General features: G+C 42.2%; 1 protein-coding gene and 1 long non-coding RNA gene across 15 annotated transcripts in view; one reads left to right on the top strand and one right to left on the bottom strand.

Moving 5' to 3' along the window:
• Window positions 1–26137, top strand: part of LOC102696074 (SEC14-like protein 5) — a 55547-nt gene that overhangs the window by 28456 nt on the left and 954 nt on the right. For 6 of the 11 annotated variants that reach the window (XM_069181069.1, XM_069181072.1, XM_069181064.1 and 3 more), the window contains 11 exons: window positions 302–473; window positions 1144–1278; window positions 1610–1747; window positions 2503–2742; window positions 3672–3850; window positions 4223–4372; window positions 7520–7646; window positions 8170–12268; window positions 13179–13309; window positions 13817–13867; window positions 14378–14660. In XM_069181069.1, the coding sequence (XP_069037170.1) occupies window positions 302–473; window positions 1144–1278; window positions 1610–1747; window positions 2503–2742; window positions 3672–3850; window positions 4223–4328 (970 nt within the window). In that variant the 3' untranslated portion in view covers window positions 4329–4372; window positions 7520–7646; window positions 8170–12268; ... (1 more) ...; window positions 13817–13867; window positions 14378–14660. Of the gene's footprint in view, window positions 1–301; window positions 474–1143; window positions 1279–1609; window positions 1748–2502; window positions 2743–3671; window positions 3851–4222; window positions 7229–7519; window positions 7647–8169; window positions 12269–13178; window positions 13310–13816; window positions 13868–14377; window positions 14661–26137 lie in introns of those variants that run through there. The other 5 variants (XM_069181065.1, XM_069181067.1, XM_069181066.1 and 2 more) reach the window with 5 other exon arrangements.
• Window positions 15371–24490, bottom strand: LOC107078917 (uncharacterized). Of its 4 annotated transcripts, none has more exons than XR_011182719.1 (9): window positions 24164–24490; window positions 23407–23503; window positions 22217–22401; window positions 20721–20818; window positions 18696–19614; window positions 16555–16710; window positions 16332–16416; window positions 16076–16129; window positions 15371–15615 (listed from the first exon to the last, which is right to left on the bottom strand). It is a non-coding gene; the product is annotated as an uncharacterized lncRNA (long non-coding RNA). The 4 variants fall into 4 exon arrangements; XR_011182717.1 differs by lacking the exon at window positions 22217–22401 and having other exon boundaries at window positions 18696–18839; window positions 19248–19614; window positions 24164–24481; XR_011182716.1 differs by lacking the exon at window positions 22217–22401 and having other exon boundaries at window positions 24164–24485.

The raw sequence follows: 26137 nt of genomic DNA, 5'->3' as shown, positions 1-26137 counted from the left end.
TTTATGTGAAGTGATTTGTGATGGTAGTACTTTGCGCACTGCAGAATTGCACAGAGAAGAGTCATTAACTCGTTGAAAATGTAGTTAAGAGGACTGGGACATGTCAAGTTTTGTCTTAAAACATTTTCACAGTTTTACAATAAAACTGTATCCTGTTAAACTTAAAATGACCTTTATTGCAAATTTACACAGAATGAGATTTTCCTGCTGGTGAATAAGGTAATTGGTGTCAATGACCCGATTAAGGGGAAGACTAACACTTTTTTGCTTACAGTCTCTTTATATATTTTTTTAACTTTAGATCATGGACCTGCCTAGTCGATTTGGAAGGACTCAACATGAGACATCTGTGGAGACCAGGGGTTAAAGCTCTCCTGCGAATAATTGAAGTCGTAGAAGCCAATTACCCAGAAACTCTGGGAAGGCTTCTGATTGTCCGTGCACCTAGGGTGTTCCCTGTGCTGTGGACTCTGGTATGTACAGTACTGACAACTGCGGGCCTTGAACTTCTCCTTGAACTAGTGACGCAAGACCTAGCCCGTGGCCTGATAGTGACACTAGCCACAAAAGATTAGCATTTAGTGCATCAACCAGACAGAAGTTTCACTGATGCTTTGATCACCCGTGGTAAAATATTACATAAAATTAATACAAATATTGAGCATATAAATCCCGCTAGATAAAAAGTATTTGCCTACAGAGCAGTTTACCTTGTAAGGTAAGGGTTGTGTTGTATTTGAGCTACTGCACATCTTGCTCAGGGTGATGTCACGTGGTTTACTTGTGCTGTATCTGTACACTGGTAATTCATCATTGCACTACTGTTTTTATAGAAGGATTTGCGAACATTTGTCCGTGCTTTCTTCTGGTTTCGCCTTGCAATATGTAATTGTTTTTAAAGTTGTCTTCATCCTTACCGTGGAGTCAAATTAATATTGCAGTATGGCCTACACAGTATTTAGAACATTCCATTGTAGTGTATAGTCTGTAAGAAACTGCTTAGTCACTGTTCAGATGCAGATATTGTCTCAGTGTTTCAAGGACAAACTCAGAAAAGGTTCAGAGTCAATACATTGTTTTGAAATATGTGATGATAATATGCCGTTAATCCTCAATATCTATTTTTCTAATCTCTTTTTTTAGGTTAGTCCATTTATAAATGAGAACACCAGGCAGAAATTCCTCATCTACAGTGGTAATAACTACCATGGAGTGGGCGGACTGGTAGACTACATTGACAGAGAGATTATCCCAGACTTCCTTGGGGGAGACTGTCTGGTAAAATACTTAGATCGTATTCATGAAAATAGACGATTTTCACATTTCTCTAGGTTCGATGTTTCTTGATTCATAGGATTATGGAGTTGTTACAAACACTGTATTTTATACGTAGAATACAAGTAGCTTTTTTTATTTTGACAAAACATCACTGCATTCAATTTGAAAAACATCTAAAGAAGGAAATTCTATTCTTCTTCAGTTGTACGGTATTTTATTTCAGTCCTTGCATTTTAATTAAATTATTAATTTTGTCCACAACACACTCTGAATTGAAAAGCAGAGAAGTAAAATGCACTTCATACAACTAATGTGAGCTTTAACTTTCCAGTGCAATGTCCCTGAAGGGGGCCTGGTTCCCAAATCGTTCTACCAAACAGAAGAGGAACTGGAGACCTCGGATCATATCAGACTGTGGGCAGAGACCATCTACCAGTCTGGGAACATTTTCAAAGGAGCGCCCCATGAAGTAACTAACCTTTATGAGTAGTGTAACCAAAAGCACATTAACGCCTCATTCTCATCCCTTTCCTGTTCGTTGGCTGTCAGTCACAGTTGGGATTGATTGTCTTCCATGAACCCAGACTGACTGTGACTGATAAGGCCAATATGGGATCCACGCATACTGGGGAAAGCTGTGTCTTGGGAGATATCTAGTCATAGTCACGCAGTCCAGTCATGGTGAGCTGTCCTTGTGCTTAGTCAATACCCTTCTTTGGCCTGTGCAGTGCTGAAATACAAGATACAAGCCTTTATTCATAGACGACTGTCATGCATTACTAGCGCACGTCTAAGGAAGGAAATACTTCAGTCTGTCTTTTAATGTTGTAGCACAGGTTTTACTGACATGACTCCACTCATCTGTCTTTTGGACTAGGCATGAGTGGTCTAGCTTTCGGGTTTTCCAAGACCTCTCCGCTGATTCAGGCATTTTCCTCCTCTCGAGAGTAAGGCAGGAGACGGAACCTTCTCATGTGGAGCACAAACAGCTGAGACAACTGTCAGCATTCTTAAATGTTACCTAAAGGCTTATTTTTACGGAAGGTTTTCATGTACTAATGGATGCATCATTTCATTTTACTGGGTCTATTTTCTGTGACTTTGAGAATGTATTCTTGTTGGAGCATTTGACCATGTTGCTTGCAGGCTTATTTATTATCGTATTCTAATTGTTCTGTACTATTGACAAATACATGTCCCTGATATAGTTCCTTTTGCTTCTAGATTGTTATTGAGATCCTGGAAGGCTCTTCAGTGATTACCTGGGACTTTGACATTCTCAAAGGAGACCTGGTATTCAACATCTTTCATTCCAAGAGGTCCCCTCAGACAACCAGGAAAGACCCCCCTGTTTCGACACCAGGGGGCAACAGCGTGCAGCTGATTGAGAAGAGCTGGGTGCTGGGGGTGGACTACAGCATGGTGGAATCACCCCTCGTGTGTCGAGAAGGAGAAAGCATCCAGGTGACATTCAGTTATTTTCTAACATGCTCAGTCTGTTTTTATGGGTAAGGGGGCTTCATTTCACACGATGCATTGAAAACCGTTCGTTAGGAATTTAGCTGACAATGGTATCTGTTCCAAACACAGCTCATTGCGTAACTGCATTTTTTTTTTTATTTGTGTCTGGTGCTTCCTGATCCACAGTCAGATGTTCTACCACTGAGCTGTGGACCCATATTACACAAATCTCCACACATATTTGTTTTATCAAAGGTCCGTTTAACCGTTTAACAGCTGGTTTTCATATGAGCATGGACGTGTCAGTCCAGGAATATTGAAGGCTTTAGGCACAGTTAATTACAACAATCAAGGCAGCTAATAAAAAATAATAAATAATACTACATCCTTAAATTCTGGCATTGCAGAACTTAATTCTAACTAGAGATCAAACCCATAATCTGCATGCAATACCAAAAGATCTCTATTTTGTTTTGTGGTCTCCAGCTATGGAAACAGAGTTGGAGTGGGAGAGTGGTAAAAATACACTCGACAGTGGAAAACTGAGTTCAAGCGTCTTTCAAGCACAAGCCCTAGTGTGAGTGTGTGTTAAGAAGACGCTGGTTCCCAGGGTCTTTTGTAGTTGATTAAAATTGAATTTCACTCACTTTTGAACCAAGATAGAAATTGTGATGATTAGGCAGGTGATAAAATGATGAGACCCGCTGTGGAACCGAGAGCTCAGATGGAAAGGAATTCAATTCGGTTTATTTTTATATAGCGCCTTTCACAACAAGGCTGCCCCCAGGCGCAAAGCAAGTGACCGTACATGTTGTGAATACAGAACAGGAAAGAGCAGAAGAAAGGAGCACCTGTGAGGGAAGCGGCTGTCCGTGTGTATGTGCTTGGGAGGCGAGCAGCAGTGTAACCTGGGCTCTGGTCACTGGTCTTAGGGCTCGCACGTCACGCGCTGGCCTGGGTTCTACATCCTCCAGTGGAAGATGAAGGGACCCCCCCTGGTGTCGGCCACCACCCTGCCCAGCGTGGATGACGTCCTGGCCACCTTGCAGGTCTCTTCCCACAAGTGTAAAGTCATGTACTACACTGAAGTGCTGGCCTCGGAGGACTTCAGGTACGCCCGCGACGGCCTTGCTCTGGGACTGCTCGGGCCACTTATCGGCTTCTTTAGTAAAGAGAAACTTTTATCGATCGCAGGTACTGTGTTCGGGCCGCTTAGATCTCTGGCAACAAATTATGTGTAATACAATGTATTTTTTGTGACAGCTCAATGCCTTTTTAAATTTTAGATGTAACATCACAAATTGTGTACATACCATTATTACATATTTAAATGCAAAATGTATAAATGTACAGCACTGCTTTAAAAAAAAAAACTTCTTAAAGTTTTTGACAAAACCCAAGCCACTACAGTGTAGGTTTACCATATACCAGGAGACTGAAGAGAGCCGTGGCTTTGCAATGCCTGTGTTTGTTCTCTCTCCAGAGGGTCGATGTCCAGCCTCGAATCCTGTCACAGTGGTTTCTCCCAGCTGAGCGCAGGCACGTCCTCCTCCAGCCAGTCCCAGAGCAGCTCGCTCATTTCCAGATAAGGAGGGACCTTTCCTCTGGGAGCAGAGCACTGACTGCTAACAATGTGAGCCATAAACGATTCTTACACGAAGGGCTAGATCAGGAGGAAACAGTCACTTTATGGAACAGTTCATACATGCTTAGCTTGCATTTGAGCTCAGTTTAGCGACGATGCACTGATTCGTTTTTTAACTCAAAGACATGAAGTTCGATTTGTAATTCATGATTAGTTAGAGGTCAGAATTTTCCCCATCACCAATTGCTAGAGATTCCTATCATTATAGAGTGAGTGATTTCAGGAAGTTGAAAAGTGCTCTCCTTGCATATTTTATAAGGCCATTTTTTGGCTGATTTGCAGGAAAAAACTATTCTGTGCATGGATTACCCATAATGAACAAAACATTACAAAAGCAGCAGAGGATTTTTTTTACCATATTCAATGAAACAATGTTTCATTTGTTTTAAAACGAAACTGACATTTCGTATTCATTAACAAGAGCACACTCTACAATATATTGTTAAATGCAGTTCTTACATGCATGTACCAATGAAACTATAGGAATGCTAAAAGATGTAAAAAAAAAACTTTGACAGCTCTCAAATCAACTGCACAAATTGTTGTTCTTGCCTGTGCAATCCTAAACAAGCACAGAGTTATTTATACAGAAGATAAAAGATCTCACAATGCATCTTGAGCAACTTAAAGCCATATTAGATTTACTGTGTAGTTCAGGAATATAGAACGTAGCTGAAAGTGATATAGAACTTTGACATAGCAGACTTAATTATTAAAGGGCTTTTTATATCAGCAATATTGTTCTTGATGGAGTACACAGAATGCACTAATGTTTTTGTAAAATGACAGATTGTTTCTGACTTACTGCCTTAAATATCTAAAGCATGATTTAAAGCTGTTCAGAAATACCTAAAAGCTAGTTAAAATTAACTCCTCATCAAATCCAACTTGAGAGTTTGAACTTGAATAAACAGTACCCTCCAGAATTATTGGCACCCTTGGTAAAGATGAGCAAAAAAGGCTACGAAAAAATGTCTGTTGTTTATCAGCTTGATTTTACACTGAAAATATGAGAGAAATTTAACCTTTCAGTGAGGTAAAATATATTCAAAGAAAAAAGAAATCCTTATAAAAATTAAACATTTTTCCTCAAAAACACAGGTGTCACAATTATTGTCACCCCTAGAAATTCCTATGAACAAAATCTAATTGACATATATTCCCATTCATATTTGACCTTTTTTAAGCGCACCTGAGTCTTTAGGAACTCTTAAGTGTTCATCCATGACTTGCTGTTTCCCTGGGGTTTAAATATGAGGTGACACACAGGGCAAACACCCTTAGTTATCCAACATGGGGAAAACAAAAGAATACAAAAATGAAATGAGACAAAAGTTTATTGACCTTCATAAATCAGGCGATGGCTATAAAAAAATAGCTTCACACGTGAAAATACCCATCTCCACTATTAGGACAATAATTTAGAAGTTTCAAACGCCTGGAGCTGTGATGAACGTGCCTGGAAGAGGACGCAAGGGTATTTTTCCCCCACACCCAGTGAGGAAGGTGGTTCGAGAGGCAAAACTTTCTCCAAGGATCACAGTTGGACAATTGCAGGAGTTTGTTGCATCCTGGTGTCACCAAGTCTCCGAAACTACAATTAGACGCCACCTCCGTTTGGAAGGCTTGCCAGAAGATAGCTTCTGCTGTCATCAAACCACTAACGTAAGCGCCTGGAGTTCACGAAACATCACTGGAACTTTGATTGGAACTGGGTTCTATGGTCAGATGAGCCAAAAATAGAGCTTTTTGGCAACAAACACCAGAGGTGGGTTTGGCATAAAAAGTCAAGGTCATGCAGAAAAGAACCTGATCCCCACTGTGAAGTGTGGTGGTGAATCTGTGATGTTGTGGGACTGTTTTTCTTCCAAAGGCCCTGGGAATCTTGTTAGGATACGTGGCAATTATGGACTCCATCAAATACCAGGAGATCTCAGAATCAAAACCTGGCTGCCTCTGCCAGGAGGCTAAGACTGGGTCGTGGTTGGATCTTGCAGCAGGACAATGATCCAAGGCATACCTCCAAATCCACACCAATGGTTCACTGACCACAGAATCAGCCTTTTGCAGTGGCCAGCCCAGTCCCCTGCCCTAAACCCCATTGAAAACCTGTGGGCTGAGCTGAAGAGGAGAGTCCACACGTGAGGACCAAGGGCTCTGAAGGATCAGGAGAGATTTTGTATGAAGGAATGGTCTCGGATCCCTGTTTTTTCCCGACCTCCTCCAGCTTTATAAGTGAGGACTGTGCTGTTATCTTGGCAAATGCAAGGGTGCCAATAACTGTGACAACAGTTTGAGAAATTTACGGATTTGTTTTTGAATGACTTTAGCCCAACAAGAGGCTAGATTCCTCTCATGTTTCCAGGGTAAGAGCAAGCCCATAAACATACTTTTTCATAGCCTTTTTGTTGCTCATCTTTAGCAAGAGTGCCAATACTTCTGGAGGACACTGGCTAACATGACTACTGGTCGACAGTATGGGTACATTGACAAGGGCAATTTCAGTGAAAATATTTTTAAAAACTACCTTTCCAAACCTAAACCATCACTTATTTTAAAATAACATTGAAGAAATGAATACTGAAAGATTTCCAGTGATGTGTATTGAATATGTTAAGGACAGGGTAACTGATGTGAAACTCAGTCTAAGCTTTTCTTTTTAAACTGTATGCTAATGAATTTGAAACTATTTTATATTATATAATAGAGTACAACACTAGCACATTGAGCACTGTTTTAAGACAAAGGCATTCAAAACTTTTAAAAAATGAACTAGTTATTTATTCTTAAGAACATTTAGAGAGTATTTACAACTGTAAAAAAATAAAAATTCTAACATTAAAACTTTATCTGCGTTTTATTTCCTAGAGATACTTAATGACATTGCAAAGCCAGTCATTTCACTACAATATCACAGCTCACCTTTTGGAGCAATTCTTGCCACATAATTGGATTTCTGCAAAGAAAGTGCTGGATATAGTTGCCAAGGAATATTATAAAGTACTAGAAAAAAAAAGAGTAAATTGCCCTACATACTAAAAAAGGTTAATACTCGAAAACCTTGGCTGTTAAAATGAAGCTCCACAGCCTACATCTGCAGCAAACTAAAGACCCCTTCCATGTGCTGTATCTCAGGTAGGACTTTACTGGACCCACTTATTCCAGTTGGGAACACTCTGCCCAGTCGCAAGCAGCAGTCCACGGAGGGCTCGTAAAAGACAGTGGAGGCGGTTCTGGGCTGCAGCTGCTCCTTGTTACTCAGGTAACAAAACTAATCTAAGGAGGAAGGGCAACTGTGTGATGTACCAGACCACAATTAAACCAAAATTACTAAAAGATGTACTCTGGTCACTGTAGGTTGCAGGCTTATAGTAAGATTACAGGGCACTTCCTGAATTCATGCCAGTTAAGCTACTCCATGCCTTTGAAGAAGAAAGCCAGCCTGCAGCAGCTGCTGCACCTGAGGTGGAACAGGCCCATTCCAGCCAGTAGGCCCTGTTGCTCCCAGCTTGGCACCTTGGTTGCTGTACTGTAGCAGCACTGACAAGCCCGTGCTCCCTTGGTCTTGTCAATACCAAGGTTCTTCTGCAGCTGCACCTCTCAAGAGATTTAATCTGTGCACTACAGGTGTGACAACTGCAGAACCCAAGCTCCTTGGGTCTAACCAGTACAGATCTCCAACTTTCCAGTAGTCAGGTTAAGACATCCAGTTTTCCCTCCAGGTAACGAGGGCCTGAGAAATGCTACCTAGGAAGGTAATGTTTGCAATTACTGTCCTACCACAGATCAATAAAGCATTGAAGATGATCCAGTGGGACCACAGCACAGTTCAAAGTTAAAGGCTGCACACAAGACTTGCAGTGACACTTTGACTTTATTGTACAGACATGACAGATGTTACAAGAGCAGGCTCAAGGACATGACAGAAGGTCAGAGGAGCCCCATAAAAAACACAGATCTTGGTTCCACATCACAGATGCAGTGCTGAGGCTCTCCCCTTCCTGTTGGCAGAAGAAAAGTGGGGGGGGGTGGGACCCAAGAGCACACCTCTTGTGACCATACCAGGTCAATAACACTCCTACCCAGGCCAGTCACACATTGGACTCCCATGCTTGGGAAACATGAGCCTTCATCAAGATGACCACACCACTCAGACTTGTCCATTGGAGATACTGCTGTGAGTAACAAAACTGAACAAAAGGACTGGGTTGTTAGGCTGATGCTTCATTTTTGACTCATTTCAACAGCTGAGTCACAGGCAAAGTACCCTACCTGTATTTCAGTTGGGGGATCTCTTCTCACTGGTTGTTTAGCAGGGTTTCCGTTTCCCAAAGAAATGGAACTGGGCTCTCCCTGGTATACAGCTTTCCTTGTGCCGTGACCATTGGAATGGGGATCTGGTGACAAGGAACAGATTCCACAACAGCATGCTGCCAAGATACATCAATGCAAGGTACTGTACATACCCATGAAGACTCAATTGTGTCAAGAGCATCAGTTCCGTGCTGAAGGACATGCCGCCTCCACAGTAAGTACAGAAGAGCAGCCAGTTCACCTACATCTACTACAAGTCTCCAAAATACAAAAATTAACAATGTTGACAAGCTCAGCTTGTTTTTGCATGCAACACCCTGAACATCTACATTCGATAGCACTGACCAGGTCTGCAACAGCGGTTTACTCCACAGCTTCAGCTCACCCATGAGCCGACACACACACCCTTTACACCCTATCCCAGCACATGTAGCTCCCCCTACTGGACAGCATCACTTACTGCATTTCCAAGTCCCATAGAGGATCAACTGGCTTCAAAAACAGTGTGCTAGTTGAGTTTTCCAAGCCATTGACATCTTGCTATTCTCACCAAACATATCCTAGTATTCCAGAGCCACAGGAGCATGGGGCAAACACTATACAGAATACTTCTCATGTTCCTCTCCAATTCAAAGCACAATCTAAATGCTTTCCTCCCAGACTTCACTTTTATAAGCCTCTTCATTAATTACGGGGGCTGAGCTAATTCCATGGGAACCTATCCCAAAGGCCCTAAATCCTCATGTGGAATGCCCAGGTGTGTCCAGCTCAATAACGCACACCTGCTTCCAGATCCCTGCCTGCTCAGAAGCCATCTTGGCTCAGAGAAACACCACAGCCTGGGCTTGAGCCAAAATGTGAGGTTTTTACCATGTGCTCTTTCTAAACCTATTAGCATACCATGATCTATTTCAGACGTAGATTAAGAGAAAAGGATAATGATTTGATTATCTTTTATACAGTATATACTCCATCATACATCTACAGATTTATAATTTTAACTCTTACATCACTTCAGTGCCTAATATTATTTCTCTTTCTGTCAGTACATTTGTCAATGCCTGCTATGATGGAATGGTGTTCTCAGTTGATGACAGCACTGTTGACTCTCTCAAAGGAGATCTGCTTGCTTTTCCCAGTTGCTTGTTGTTGCGAAAATCCCTTTGTCCTTTGCTGCCTTTACCACACCCTCTCCTGACCTGACAGTGGGTACAATAAGGGCCCTGGGTAAGCTGATCTGATCTCCTCTTTGCCATCTCTAGTTCAGTTCCCGGCTGTGTCAGTATCTGTTCATGTTGCCACCTAAATCTCCCATCAGACAGACCTGCTTGACGGAAGGAGAGCTCATTCTCTAGACTTGCTGGCCTTACACACTGTGTGAAATTTGGACTTTCTACCAGCCCCTATGTATGGAGGCTGGTTACTGTGGGCAGAACTTCATTAATTGACCAAAGAAGAAATTTGATCCTTTGTTCTTCCATGTTCCCGATGTCGACCCTGGTCAATGATAGCTTCCTTATATCTTTCCTGCATATCCAGTTGCCCTGCTTCTTCATTTTCACTGCTCTAACTTGCTGGCCCTCCTCATCCTTCCTCACCTTCCTCTGCTCCATGACCTGTCATTTTTTGGGTCAGGGGTTATACACCGCTGGCCCAGCCTACCCTGGCCCACTGACCCCACTATATCACTGTGATGCAGCCTTTACTCCAACTCCTTCAGTAGCACACTGGCTGTACTCTTGAAACCAGTTCTGATCACCTTAGTTGCTTTAAACTTTTCTAACACTGATCACATCCTTTGCTGTAATTTGATAGCTGTGCTGTAGAACCCAAATGAGCAAAAGCTCTTTGGAATACTCATCCATTATCTGAGAAAGATATTGATTTTCCTCTCCAGCGTCTCCATGATTGACAAAGCCACCTCATTGACCAGCAGAGGTCAATGGAGTCTACGAAGAAGTCCATGATAATGCCAGGCCTTAAACTTGCCAGGAAGACCACTGCTTTCCAGAGATGTCATCAAAATATCAGCATGTATAAGCATTTTCTTCACACCTTGCTTATTGTTGATGTCATCTCTGTTGATGTCTCACCCGAGCTCTTTACTAGTTCTTGCCCACAGTGGGGATGGTATCTTCTTAAACCAGAGTCTCTTCTGAACTTTTGAAACTTCTGAATTTTGCATTAATTTGCATGAGCTAGGTCTAACCATAGGAATGCAAGGTCTCCTTGATTTGGTTTTGCACTTCCTTGCTCTTATAAACGATGCTAGCATGTTCCAGGCAGTCAGACACTCCTGAAACATCACCCATTTAAACACATCTATCAATAGAATTGTTATTCATAATCAGCCTAGTTAGCCTACTTGCCAAAATTGTGAAACAAATTCCACCTGCATTAAGAAGTGAAATGTTTTTGAAGTGCTTGTGGTTTGTTGAGTTCTGCTCTTTTGGTATGAAGCACATGTGTTGTCATATGGGGTGTGTTTGGCAGGCAGGTGGAGCTCTCAACAGAGAACTGCACATTACTATGTGACCACAGCTGAAGAGCATCTGGAAGCTCAGGAGATTCAGCTGGAGGCGTGATTATTAGATCAGGCTGAAAACGTCCCTGGGAGAGTTGAAGCAGGAGGTCAGTCCTGAGTTAGTGGCAGTCCAGAGGAGAACAGGTCTCCTGTTAACATGCAGGCTGAGGCACAGCAGTGAGAGTCACCAGGTCGGAGCTGTGTCTAATAATAAGAGCTGGAAAGAACAGGTCTGCCGGATGTGAGAGCAGAGTAGTGGCTGCAGTTGAAGAAACCCTGATGAGGGGAGAGTGTCAGAGGAGACTGTGGAGAAGAACATCGAAGGGATGGAGTGAGAGCAGATATCCTGGAGGGAATTGTCTGGTGTGAAAGATGAGATTATTTAGAGACAGAGCAGCCTGTTGAGTGTGAGAACAGGGCTGTGCAGTAAGTCTGCTGTGAATGAGAGTGAGAGGGAGCTAAAGCTCCACTGGGGGTGGAGGTAGTTCCCAGTGGGACTGGGCACAGGAAAAGTGGGCAGGCAGCTGTGTGTGCACAGCCTCGGACACGAGAGTGAGGCACTGAGGGGCTGTTTAGTTCTAACATGAGTGTGTCAAGTCTCAGCCTGACACTGAGGAGCTGGAGACTGGGTGTGATGAGTGAGCTGAGTCTGAGTTCCACTGCTTCTCCCTGACAAGGACTAGCCAGAGGGTGAGAGCTGGAGGTGAAGCTCATTGAGCTCAGGACACCACGAGTGAAGAAGTCAGCATTGTGAGGGGCCTAGGGCTTGATCTCAGAGGAGATCAGAGAGGACAGAGGCATCAGCGAACTGTAGACTCTGAGCCTGAGATGTCCATAGTGGCAGTCACTACCCTCATGGCATCACACACCTCTTTGCAATCAGCCAGCTTTCCTTGACTGAGTTCTTCCTCCCTGCTGCAACCACCAGCTCCCAGAGTCTGTGCCTGAGCCTCTCCCAGTACTTGGGAGTCTTCTACTGGACACCATTTGGCTCTGGCGCTGATCCTGCTCTAGACCTCCTTAAGAAATGGTTCATCTCCTGCCAGGTAGGTCCTGACTCTTCAAAAGCACTGGTGGGTCTGTCTGGTTTAACGTGTGTCTCCAGCTCCTCCTGGTGTCTGGGGTCGCTGTGGGTTCTTACAAATCTTCTTCCACCTCCTCATTTGTAAACTCCAGCTTTCCTGATCTTTTATCTAGTCGTAATGCTTAGGGGAGGGTTTAAAGATTAGAAAAGGGGTTGCACTGAGGTTGAGAAATTTTCATTTTTTGAATGTAATATATACTTTAGTCCAGTAAACTAGTGTTGAACATCATCCTAACAAGTAAATTAGCTACTGCGGTTAACCGGTTGAAAAAAATAAGTTGCAGTAATACAGTGTGGACTACTTTGACATGAACCTAGCGAAACATGAAAGGATGTCATGGTGAAGTGTATTTAAAAATTCTTTACACAAAGAGTTGTGGGAGAGTGGCACAAGCAATCCAGCCATTTTGTTGAAACCAACAGCCTCTTTACTTTTAAGCAATGGCTACATGAGACTATCCAATCAAACTGATATCAGTAACCAAAAGGGCTACATGGATCAAATACTGTCCTCTCATTTGAACTTTCTCATGTTCTTGTAACTTATTACATGAACACATCAGCTGCATGACTAATTAGAAGTAGAAAGGTGGTAAATTGAGTGCATGATAAACGTTCACACACGAAAAATCTGACTTCTTGGTGCAGAGTTAAGATAGATCAGGTTATAGAACAGTAAGTGTCCTGCAGAGAACTTTAGAGCCCACAGCTCGCCTGCATATTGCTACATTATTTCATTCACATCATGCGGCTTTCAGATACTAATAAGGAATAAACGCACTGTGATTACTCAGTAGGCTGTGGGGAAAAAAAGATTTTGGAACTTGTAACTCATGGGGAATTCTGTAAACATGCTCGATATCTTTAACAAGTTTCCAGGTGGAGCCAAGAAAAAAAGCCACCTGCGCCGTCAGACTGTGGCCACGCCCACCCGCATGACATCTCTCGCAGGCCACGCCCCGCGCACCTGTGCGCCAGGTTCTGCTGGAGAGAGCGGAGCTGAGTGAGTTTGTTCCGCGTCTTTTACCATTATTTTTTATTTTTCCTTTATTTGAATGTATATTACATTTAACTCATGTAATTATGTTGTCTTAACGTCGCAGATGAAAAGGCTAAAATAGTATTTTCTTTGGGAGCTAAATAGCATTTTACCGGCAATTTTTATTTTTGATAGTTGCAGCGCTTCACTTATTTTTAAAAAGCCCCTTGTGTACACAGACAACGTGTGTATTCCTTTTACATCGAAGAAAAACACCGTTTTAGCAGAATTAAAACGTCGATTATCCGTATTGTAATCTTTTTCAAAAACTTGGTGAACTTTGTTCACAAAACCGCTCGTGCGCATTTATCCGAACAAATAGTAGCCAACCTAGAATTTAAAGTTTTTTTCCCCATTGTTTTCCAGACTATGGAAAGAGTTTCCAGAGTATGTCTAGAGATTGTTCTACTAAGAAAACGTAGTTTTAATTCTCTTTAAATAATCTAAATACTTGTGTTCTTGTGTTTCCAGTTTGGTGTCTTCGGGCAGGACGGACTTGGCTCAGCTGCTGAAATTATCTATGTAAGTATGAAGCTTTTTATTCGTTTACACGTATCGTATTGAAGTACACTACAGTTGTCAGAAGAGGACTCAAACTAGGCGGTACTAGATTTCTCCAGGGCAGAAATGGTTTTGACCCGACAACACTGTAGGCCTGCTATTTATAGCATCATTTTTTGCTAAAACTGCGATCAATGTCGCGTTTTTAATGCGCATAATACAAATTCGTTAGAAGCCGTTTTAGCTTCCAAAATGCATCACAATATGGATTAATTGTTCGTGCATTTACGAGCTTGTTTTAGTAAAAAGAATGTGCTTTTCTCTAATCGACACGCTGTAGCTGTATTGTGTTTAAATGTAACTGCTTCTATACCTTGTTGAACAGAACACTGTTGCACCAGGCTAATCGCTTTATTGCTACTGTATCTTTTGAACGTGTGAATCAGTTCAGAAACTCGATCGAAGTAGCTAGGATAATCTCGAGATCCTGTTTGTAACCGAAAGTTAATACTGATTTCTGTTATTTTACAGGAAATGCAACGAAGTTCCAGTCTTCATTCCGGTCGCTGCCTCGACTGATAACTCGGAGAAACAGTAACGTGCTGTGTGTTTCTGTATCTTTGCTTGTAGTTGTTTGCAAATGTTTTCTTACTCTGTTGACTTGTAACACTATTTAGCGTTAATGTAGCCGTGCTTTGACACTTTGTAATTGAAATGCATGTTCATTTTCACTTTGAAGCCTGTGCATCCGACGTATTGTAATGCTTTGTTTTGTATGCCATTTTCGCTCAATAAATTGTTGATTGGACCTTGATTTTGTTCTTTGATTTCTTGTGCAGAGTTTTGTACCCCCTTGGCCCTGAAAACCCCCGGTGTTGGTGAGTTTTTTGGCGGAGAGATTTTGCTTACAGTTTGTGGCCGCAAGGGGACCCCCTATCGCTTTTTGACTTAAAAAGGTCAAAGGCTACCCCCTTTTTAAGCGTGTCCAGATTTTCCCGCCAAAAAACTTAGTATCTGGGGTTTCTCTCGGGGTCTGGTAGCAATCAAGCCGAGCCTCGCCCACCCCCCCTCATTGGAGAGGGGTAGGCGGGGGCTGGCTGATTGACCGCAGCTCTAGCCAGGCCCACTCGCTCCCGGCAGGAGAGGATGGCAGGTTGGTGGTGGCTTTGGTCCCTGCAGAGAGGCAGGTCTCCTGGGGTTGTGGACTTAGAAATCTGTCAGTTGCAACTGTGGCTGATAGGCTGAGTCCGCCCTGGGTGCCTCCTCTCTCTCGGGCCGAGGCCATCTCCAGCCTGCCTTCCCCTCCTGCTGGGAGTGAGGGGGCTTGGCTAGAGCTAGCCTCCCTTCTCCTCCCCCCAGGGCTAGACCCACGCTCCCTCCTAGGGACCCTATTCCCCCCCCAGACTATCTAAAAAGGCGGGCGTCCTCGCACTTTTCCAGGTCAGTGCGATGGGTTGTCGCCTTGCGGTGCGTGGCGCACGCGCAAGACAACACTTCACACCTTCGAAAATACAGGACAATGCAGACAATGAAACGAGTTTTTATTGCAGAATTCACAGCAAATACAATAGCAGCAGTCAACAGAAAACATGCAGGTCAAGAATAAATTACAGCACTGAATCGGGACATTGCAGATCAAGCCACCGGTAACAAAAATCAAATGTAACAAAGCACACATTGTCGAGAAGAACTTGGCCAACGGTCGTCGAGTTGCTGGAGTGGAGCTGGAAAGCAGATCGTCGGAGTGCAGAGAACCAGGAGCCGCAGAACTGAAGGCAAAAGAAAAAGGAGCAAATTAACGGGATATCGGACTTGTAAATAAAGAAATTTAAAAGCACTCAAATTGAACAATAAACCATGGGAAAAAAACAATACATCTCTGTCCCACTACTCCATTATTTAGAAAATACGTTCGGCCACACAGAAATCCAATGCTACTTGTAAATACAAGTCCAGGTAACAGCATGTAAAATATTCAAATAAACTCGGCTTTGAAAACCACCGATAAACTTTGTTGCTATTATCCATTTTACACAATGCATTCAATAGATGAATAAAAGTATCATAAAAAAGAACCAGCGCCTTAGAGTTTACTCCACAAAAGCACCATGAAACGAAAAGAAGTGATCAAGTTGGTAGAAAACTGTTCTTTTGTTAAAATGCTGGGAAATACGTGTTGTTTTATCGAGTCACACAAATAGTGTAGCGGAAGGTAGGGACAGAACTTACCTTGGAAAAAACTCTTTCATAAGTGGAGATACGTTCTTCAAATCCTTTTGTTACCTGGAGAAATTAAATAAAACTTACGAATTAGTCGGTTTAATCTTTACAACATTTTATCATTTCTGCGTTATTATAGTCCGAATCCGAAGAGTAGAGATTACACAACTACTGACTTTACAGCACATGTTTGAAGACAAATTACAGGTTTTTTCGTTAAAAGAAGAGCTAGATATACCATATATTAAAAAAGATATATACTTACATGAAAGGTAGTACAAGAACGCTGAATGCAAACTTTTAAAACATCGAGAGCACGCTCAAACGAGCAGGAGACTCTTTTCGGCGTCCTAAAACACACATTAAAGAGAAACAAAAGCAATTAACAAAAGTTGCAACAACAATACATTTATGTCTAACTGTACTCAAAGTGAAATTTGAGTTTTTGCATTTAAAATAAGAAATATAGAAATAAAACGCAAACGCACCTCACGCCGCAGAAACTCTCCCCGCTGCCATCTTGCCGGGCGCACCTGTGGAACAGGTGGACGGGGCGTGTCCGCTGAGGAAGGACACTCTGGGGGCGGGCTCGGCTCCTGAATGACAGCTGTGCACTCGGTTACAAGGGCTCAACACTCACGCTACTGAAGATAAAAAGAAACTTGAACTCACCAAATCATACATAAAGTATAAAACGGCTGAAGATTTTCAGACAACCTAACACGGTAGCATTCCCCTACGAGTCTGTTTGCTGGACTCGTTTAGCTTGCGGCCAGCTGGTCGAATCAAGAGAAATGTGCTGGAGAGAGACCCCTGTCGCTCCTAGTTAGGACTGCACCTCTCTCTCACTGCTAGTGCCACACCCGTCCTGCAGGTGTCTCAGTGGTATAAGGGGCTGCTTTTTAGAATTGACTTCCGAACTACGCATTTATAAAGGACTTAAACCCCCCATTTGCCCTGTTTTGGAAGGCCCCGAAAATGGAGCCCCCCAAAACGGCCGGCGTGGTAGAGAACACCCCCTTCTACAAACTCACCCCGACAGCATGAGAGCTTCACCCGGGAATTAGGTCTCAGACCGGGGATTAGGTCTCAAGACTGACGGGGAGGCTCGGGGCTCGACTTCAACTCACACGGCTCTCCGGGAGCCGATCTGCTCTCTGAACTTTAGAAGTGTCCGATGGTTCAGCCCGCGGAGCCACCAGACCGGCCATGCAGAATACCCGCCATGTACATCTCTTATTCAGACTAAAGTCAAGTCACAGTTCCAAGAGGAGGCGGTTCCCCTGTTTGTCTGTAATGATTCTGTAATGTCTGTTATGATTCTGAAGAAATCTTAAACAAAAACTACATGGACGATTAAATTGGTTTAAATGTTTTATACTCCAGCTGGTGTCCGGGCAGAATATCCATTTAGTTCCTTAAGAACAGTAGGTGTCACGACATAGTATATTTATATTTCCATGGGTGTTTGACAAGGTTCCACACAGAAGTTTAAAGAATAAAGATTTGAAAATAAAAAGCCATGCATGTAACTAGAAAGTGAACATTGAAAAAGTATTCATTAAAACATTGAAAACAGAACAGTGACAAGGATGTAAAAGTTAGTTTTGCAATAAATGGGGCATCACATCGCTTCTTATTATTACTATGAGAGACGCTATTATTTCATATACTATAATATGTGAAAGTTATGGTAGTCAAGTGCACAGTGCAGGTAATGAAACTGTTGTTTATGAATATCCGACAGCTGACAATAAACTAGTGGAAGCAGAGTGCGACAGGTGTTTAGGAGATGCAAATTCATTTTGATTACTTCAAAAAGCCATTAAAAGTCTATATCGTGTTCTACACTGTATACACAGGTTCTACAGTGAAAAGGGAACCACGGTCAATGAGTGACGTACAGTACAGTAATCACAGGTGAGACTGACTGTCAAACACTAACAGTATAATTCTTACCGCTTGACCCAAAGCTAAAAGACGGGAATTCTGAAACACTGTTTCTAGCGCAAGGGTGTAGCTACCTTCTAACCTCTTACTATTGATGATAGATGGGGATGAATATTGTATTTTGAATTAAACTGCAAACAAATCGTAAATCCTCAATTAAAGTTTCAATAAGGTTATTTCATCACCGGATCAGTTAAAAGTATGGAATGGGATTGACTCCAGTTACTTGTCGGAAAGACTGAGGGATCCATGCCAACTCCAGGATCCAGTCCATGTTTTACACATTTCTAATTAATTAACAGTCCAGAGGCAGGTGTGATTAATCTTTATCCGCCTTCAATTAGTCTCCTTTAAAAATTGCTCTGGCAGCAGTAGTATTACGTCTTTGTCCTTAAATAGCGGCTTTGTAGGTGGAGGAAAATAATCTCGGGGTGTTTCGTTTTATTTGAGCAGCAGAGTGTCGGACACGTTTTCTTCCTATTTGGATGGAAACAGTTCAAATTTAATGAGAGAAGGCATCAGAGCTTCAGAATAATTAAGAAGGCGGCCAGGGCCTGGATTTTAGAAAAGGCTTTTTGGTTTTTAGAGAGACGTTGAACTCAAACTAAACAAACAACTTTCATATAGTTTAACAGGCGATATGGAACGGATCGTTGTTGCTGCTATTTAAAATGGCTACCTGTATCTTTAGTGCTTGCTCAGGTCTGTTAGAGGTGTTTCAGCAGGTGTCTTATTCCCTAATTTCTCCTCTCCAGCTCCCCGGCCTTCCTGTCCTCTACAACAGCCTGGACGCCGAAGCGCAGAGCTCCCGTGTGGCGTGAAACTGGACAGATGAGCGGTCAGTTCGAAGGTGAGAATCCAACCGGTCTGCACTCTGCTTGCAGAGCCTCTTGCTTTCGGGTTTAAAGAAAGAGCTTTGTGTTTTTAGTCGGAGAAATCCCAGATACTAACTGACTTTTCTCAGTATGGCAAAGCAGTAGATTGTGAAGAAGCCCACAGCTGCGCTCACTTAATCGGAGGGTGGGGGGAGGGGAAATGGTCAGTACGGGTAAAACACGGGTTCGCTCCGTTGGACACCTCCCTGCGAATAAACCTTATTGCTTTCCAGAAGTGGTGCTACCTTTGTATGGGCTAAGGCGAGAGGCCAGAACTTGCGCCTATATGTATTGGAAACGCCTTTTCTCCCCTGTTCAAGCAGCAGCAGTTGTTCCCGCAGAGCAGCCGGACTCACCTCGCGGTCCCAGGTGCCCCCCGTCTCTCCGGCCGGCTGTCCTGACTGGAGCGTTTCCTCTCCCGGGGCTCCAGACTGCGGGCCGCCGGAGCGTCTGGATAACAGCCGCCCGGGTTGCGACTGTACTATTTCTTGTTCAGTTTTTGAAATAAATTGGTGTTCTTAGACTTGTTTTGTGAACCAAATTGGGTATCTTGGTAGGGTCACCTTATGCAGGAAGAGCGCATCTCCACAGGGGATCATCCTACTATTTCTTTAGGGAGCCTACATGCGTTTCCTTTGCCCGTGCAGGCTGCGGAGTGGCTGTCAGTCATGAATTGAGGGTGCTTCATCTTTATCCATGGCAGTCGTTGTACAAGCTTCTTACCTGTAAAACACCAGCTCTTGCTTGAATGTACACAAAGGCATGCACCCTGTGCCCAGGCAACTGCTTGCTAGCACAATTCCTATTAGTAAAATAATTCTTCAGAGACACTTGCTTAATATCACAGCCCCCTCTAAGTGAATATTGCTCTTGTCCAGACTGGGTCCAGCGCTAATAAGGATCTGGGAGAGCAGCTCTAGTCCTGTTTGCAGCTTGACTCCTGAGAAACTGGAAACAGAGACAAGAGTCTCCAATGTTAATTGCAAAGTTTTGTGTAGAAATTTCATCGCAGTGGCAAGAATTTGAGAGAGAATGTAAATAAGTGAGAGGTTTAGTGTGCTTCCCTGTGGCTGAGCACACCATGAGATCACAGTCCTGTATGAGCTGAGCAGCCTTTTTGCTGGACTGTCATTTGATGGTTAATTAACACCTGTGTGATGCTATAACACACACCCTCACCATCTACTTCACAATGCTACCCCTCTGAACACCATTCCACATTTAAGTAGGTATTTTGAGAACAGGCTAAAAAGCTAAGACAATTTAACTAGTAGGGATTAAGATACACATATATTTACATATTCAAGGAATTAACTTTTAATGTGCATGAAGCAGAATCCAGCTCAACACCTCTTTAAAATATTTACTATTTACTACTTTAGGACAAAAACATATCAAATATAAATCAATCCTAGTGTCTTTCCAGGTCTCAGAGATCTGTATAGACCCCACAGCATAAACATAATGATGTTTACTCAGAAAAAGACATTTCGTAAAGAAAACCATTCTTTGTTTGCTTACAAAGTTAGTTTACATTTCCTTTTTTTTCACAAAACAAAACATGAAACACTAAACTACCAACTGATTCCTAGAAAAACAAGAGACATGAAGAGATACAACATTTAACATTTGTTACTCCAGGTGCAGAGCTATTTACTGAAAACAGAGAATGTGTATCGAGTGATAAAATGATCACTCTATTATTTTATGTTTTCATATCAACATTTCTTAAAAGAATTAGGAATGTGATATCTTTTAAACCCCTGAAAGACAAAACCCTGCATCATTCCTCCCTCTTAATGATGTAAGAACCTGCTGTTCAGAATGACCTCTCACGCAGGTGAGGCTGCAGACCGTGTTGAGTGTCCAGGTGGTCCTCATGATCCCCCCAGCTCAAGGACTCAGGGGAAAGGCCCGATTGTCAGCACTGTTGAGAGTTATATAATATAGAAATACAATCATTCCCCCATAAACAAATATAAAAACAGATTTCACTGTGATACAAGGCTACCTACTGTAGAACCAAAACTACTATGTAACCATTCAATGTCTGTTTCATGTATAATAATTGATATTGAAAATCATTATGAGCCTAATTGTTTTAGGTTTCACACTCGAAAAGGACAACAACCTGCCCAACACCCCTTTGTGTTACTCAGATAGTTATTGGCCTTCCCCAGGCTAGTTTTACACTACCCCAGAGCACTAATATATACTGTATATATACAGACACCAACATTTAAGTACACATACAAATATAATTCCCACAGTACAAAACAACTCATGACAGGTTTTCTGTAGAATTGGGTTGTCAGCACAGGGAGGGAGAGTTGCTCAAGCCCAGAGGAAAATAGAATCAGTACAAATCGTACTGTTCAATCATTATCTATGAACAATTATATAGCTGTATGTAAAATATTATCTTAAATAACTGTGATAAAAACAAATTGCCAGACAAGCCTAATCCAATTAAAGCTGTCTAAAATAACAGCAAGTGTCAGGGATGGGTTTCTGTTAGGACAACGTGGCCCTGAAATCATACCATTCATGCTCATAACCTTTTATCTCATCTAAATCATGGGGTTAGTCTGGACTCGACATGCTTCGTACAGTAGTCAGTGCAGGAGCATGTAAAATTACCTGTTAGCAATACCGAGTCCCAGATAAAACTCTTTAGTTGAAAACACGTTGCTCTTAGGTAATAAGTATTCAACGTAAACTAAATGAAAGTGTGATGCCGCGGGGGTCACAGTCATCTGTCGGGTCGATCAGTAGATGGAACCCAAGACCAGAACACACCTTAGGCAAATAACAGTTAAAAACACAGGTCTACCCTGATAAAATAAAACAAGCAAACACAGAGCAACTTCTCTCCAAAACACCCTGGAAAACAAATAATGTACCCATATGAAAAGCTACATTTCTTCTCAAAGTAAAAAATAAATCTTTGAATTTTCTCCCTCAAAAATAGATCCAACTATGTCTTCTTACCCGTACAAAACAAACCTCCCTCCTTGAATTCAAAAAGTTACTGTGTGCTTGTTAAGCCCATTTTAACTTTCCCTTTTTTCTCATCCTCTTTCAGTCCCTTCTAAAGACTATTATGATTTCACTGAATGAATTAACCTTTATTGCCTCTAAGAGAATTTGTCTTGCACATCAAGAGCTCATAAACCTATAGCATATATGACAACACAGCAACAACAGTACAATTCCATGACACAAAACATTACTCTTTCAAACTCAATCCACTATCACAAGATTAAAAACAGTCAATTCGCTAGTGAAGAATCTAAGACAACAGTAACAGTAATAAGATCCCTACCTCCAGACAATCTTTTTTATGTTATTTAACAACTGAGATTTCTGCAAAGTATTGTCTTCCAGATTTTCCAGGCTCTTTGAGTATTTCATTGCCAAAATACACATTCCATTTGTTGAGTTGTAATAGTAAAGGGAGACACACCAAAGGACCCAATGACGGTGTGAAAAATAGGTTCCCCTGGTTCTCTACTCTCGAACAGAAAAAAAAAAATTCAGTTCATTTACATAGGGGTGTGTGCTCAAGACAGCTCCCATTACTAAGGGGCACCTGGCCAATCATAGTTTAGATCCCATGCCACACCTCCTGTACATTATTTCTATTCATTCGTTTCTCCACCTTGGATTTATAATCTCTTTAAGCTTGTTTCAGTTCTTCCTATATCTTCCTCTGAATCACTTTCCCCCTCAAACTATCACAGCTTTGAATTCCTGCTCTTTCTTTTTGGACTAAGTCAAATCATCATGTCGGTGGTTTGATATGAACTTTACAGACATTCTTAATGTTACCATAACAGGGATCTAATGTTCTAGAACCTCTTGTGTAGCCTTTTACAGACTGATCATCATTAGGGAGAACTGACTTAAGCAAACAGCCATTAAAATATTGCAAAATTAATCTAATTAATCAAGTGATATTAATTCAAGGTCTTGCATATAACGATAAATAATTTCTGAGGCGGTTTTATAATTGGCTTCGGGAGAAATATACACAAGTGTTTTAAATGCCTGCCCAAACTCCCAATTGTCATTGTGGCTCTTTATGTTGCAGTACTTCAGTTCCGCCATCTTAATGAGATCAACAGTCTGAGCAAAATCTTCTTAAAGTACCTCCTAGTCAGTGCAGTGCCCGTGGTGGCATCACAAAAGTTATACAAACAGAAATTCATAGTTCAGAACAAAGTGATGTGAAATCAAACACCAAAAGTTTATCTTCCATGAATAAGCATTTTACAAGAACATTCACACATTCTTCCAGTGAAGCAAGTGGACAGAGATATGCTTAGTGAATCCAGTTCATGTCCAAACACTGCTGGAGAAGGACAGTGGCACACATGATACTGACAGACACAAGAAAACATGAGGGAAGAGATGGTATTTTACAAAGTGCTTTGCATTTGACAGGTGCTTTGTGCAAAATAACCTGGACTGTAAAACACAGGCTGTGCGCTGGCAGAGCAGAGATACTCCTACCTGCATTGTGGCAGCTGTGTCGTCCAATGAGCTCAGTGTGCAGGATCTCTCCTTCCCAGAAGAAGAAGCCTTCAGGTCTGAAATACTCCGATTAAAACTGGAGAGAGTCCTTTCATTAGCAAGTGAACACTAACGTTTCTTTTTCTCTCATCAGAAAGGCAGCACTGTCACAGATACAGGGATTCCTATCTCACACAGATATAGGGATCTCTCGTCTCACACACTCATGGTGCAAACTTGGCATCCTGCCTGATACTCCCCTGTATCAGGAAGTCTGGGTTTTCTTCATGTTGTGTCGTGTGTTTGAATGGTGGCTGTACCATCCCTACAGGATGACTACTGGACTGTTCCAATTGTAAAAATTGTACATGAATGTCAAAGCCTGCCTCAAGTGTAGGCGATAGCTGACAACATTAAATTGTTTTGTACATAAATAACGGCACTAGGGTAAAATGCAAATTGTATTACTTTCATAGCTTTTAAATTACGTACTTTTTACTTAGTTTTCATTGCATTTACTTGATTTATAGTTAGTCAATACAAATCGTCTCCTGCTTCAGTGACCACAGTAACACTCTGTCCCAAATTGTTACAATTAATTGCTATATGGACACAGTATGGCGGCCACACTTCCCGGTCACCGTAATACACGCAGTCAAACCGAAACCGATTAGTTTGCATATAAACAACGCCCACATCGGTCGCAATAAACATCATACAAGATATACACGAGAAACTTTTATATACATCTACATACCTACACACACATTTGTTGAAGGTGGATTCTGTTGTCAAACATGATGCTTATAATAAGAGCTATGCTCTAACTCGTTTGTGGTCGTTATAATGCTAAGAGTAAGAAGACGTTAAAAGGATTCAGAGTATATAAGGCTGCCTTCTATTTAATTTAGTCAAAATGTGTCTTTCTGAAATCCTACCAGCTCTGTACTTTTAGGAACTTCAAACACATCCTGTTTCAGAGAGGAGTGTATGAAGATCGTCATCTAGAAGACGATCTGATTGACTTCTAAACTCCCACGTCTGGCAAATAGGAATTGAATAGATGCCTCGTCGTATTGACCAATGATAAAGTTTGCAATAGGAACAGCTCCTCAGTATATGAACAGCTGACCAATAGGAGATAGAGGTACTCTAGCCCCCCCAGCTAACAATAGAGCTTGTCTCTGGTTTCTGAGCTGTGTTCACTGAAACCAGTCAGGAAGCGATTAAAAGTCTCAGGCTATTTAATATGTGTATTACAGGTGTGACGACTGCATAACTGAAGGTACGTGTTAGTGCAAAGTGTGATTTTGTCACTATTTAGACCAATCGGTGCGTATCCCCACCTTTCCCTCATCATGCATGTTAAGATACAGCAATTTTCCTCCAGGTGGCACTGTTGCCTGAGAAAAGCTACCATAAGGGTACCGTTACCAATTACTATCCTCCCATGGATCAATAAAGCATCAGAGACAATCCAGTGGGATTCACAACACCAGAAGACAGAGTTCATAGAAGTTAATGGCTGTACACACGAGACTTCCCGTGACACCTTGACTTTATTGTACAGACATGACAGATGTGACAAGAGCAGGCTCAAGGACATGACAGAAGGTCAGAGGAGCCCCATACAAACCACAGATCTTGGTTCCACATCACAGATGCAGTGCTGAGGATCTCCCCTCCCTACTGGAGAGCTTCAGTTGCCAGTCTCCATTCTTCCCAGGGCAGAAGAAAAAGGCTTCCCAGCCCACCTCTCATTTGCCTTTTGAAAGGAAAGGTGGGAACCAATCCCCAAATCCCTAAATCCTCATGTGGAATGCCCAGGTGTGTCCAGCTCAATAACACACACCTGCTTCCAGATCCCTGCCTGCTCAGAAGCCATCTTGGCTCAGAGAAATACCACAGCCTGGGCTTGAGCCAAAATGACAGGTTCCTACAGAAGCCTTCTAGGGACACTACAACATTGCTATAATCAATTTTCTTTGCACATGATTAGAAGTGTTCTAAACCTTTCAGTATAGTTCAATCGATTTCACAAAGAGATTAAAAGAGAAATATCTTAGTTAGCTACAATTCTGTCTGAATACCTTTGTTGATATCTAAGATTATAATTTCCTACATCAATGTAACATAATAGGCTGTCTTTGATGCAGCTTTTAGCGTCCCTTGATGTCCTTGGAGTAAGAGCTGAAGAATAGCCTTGTAAGATGACAGGATAAACAAGTGAGATCCAAACTCTTTGTTCAGGGTCTCAGATGTGCATCTCTGTATCTGGAACCAGCTGCTATTCAAATTGTGCCACAACTATGGACTATGACACTGTCTGACTCTGTTCCTGGAGAGCCTGGTAAGGTCCTCTGTTCTGTTCTAGACCTGAGTAGGCAAACATTCAACCTAATTCTTTTCTGGGTGGAGTTTGCCTGCTCACTCTGTTTTCACATATTTCCTGCAGAACAGCCCTGGTGCGAGTGTGTCCGGAGCCTGGACTGGAGGAACTGGTTAAGAAATGGACAGATGGATTTTCTTACTTTAACACACACGGGCTGTTTCCCATGTCTGTCATGGGTGATTTCACTCACTTTGGAGCCAAGAGAGAAATCCTGCAATTATTATCATTATGCAGGTACTAAAATGATGAGACTGTATAACCGGGAGCTCAGAGGTGGAGGGACAGGAATCGGATGGTAGTGCAGGAATATAGAAGACTTCATTATTAAAGGCTTTTAAT

Source organism: Lepisosteus oculatus, chromosome 19 (assembly GCF_040954835.1).
Source record: "Lepisosteus oculatus isolate fLepOcu1 chromosome 19, fLepOcu1.hap2, whole genome shotgun sequence".
NCBI classification, from domain to species: Eukaryota; Metazoa; Chordata; class Actinopteri; order Semionotiformes; family Lepisosteidae; genus Lepisosteus; species Lepisosteus oculatus.
Note: the sequence above shows the minus strand (reverse complement) of the source record. Positions and strands in the feature narration are given on the sequence as shown.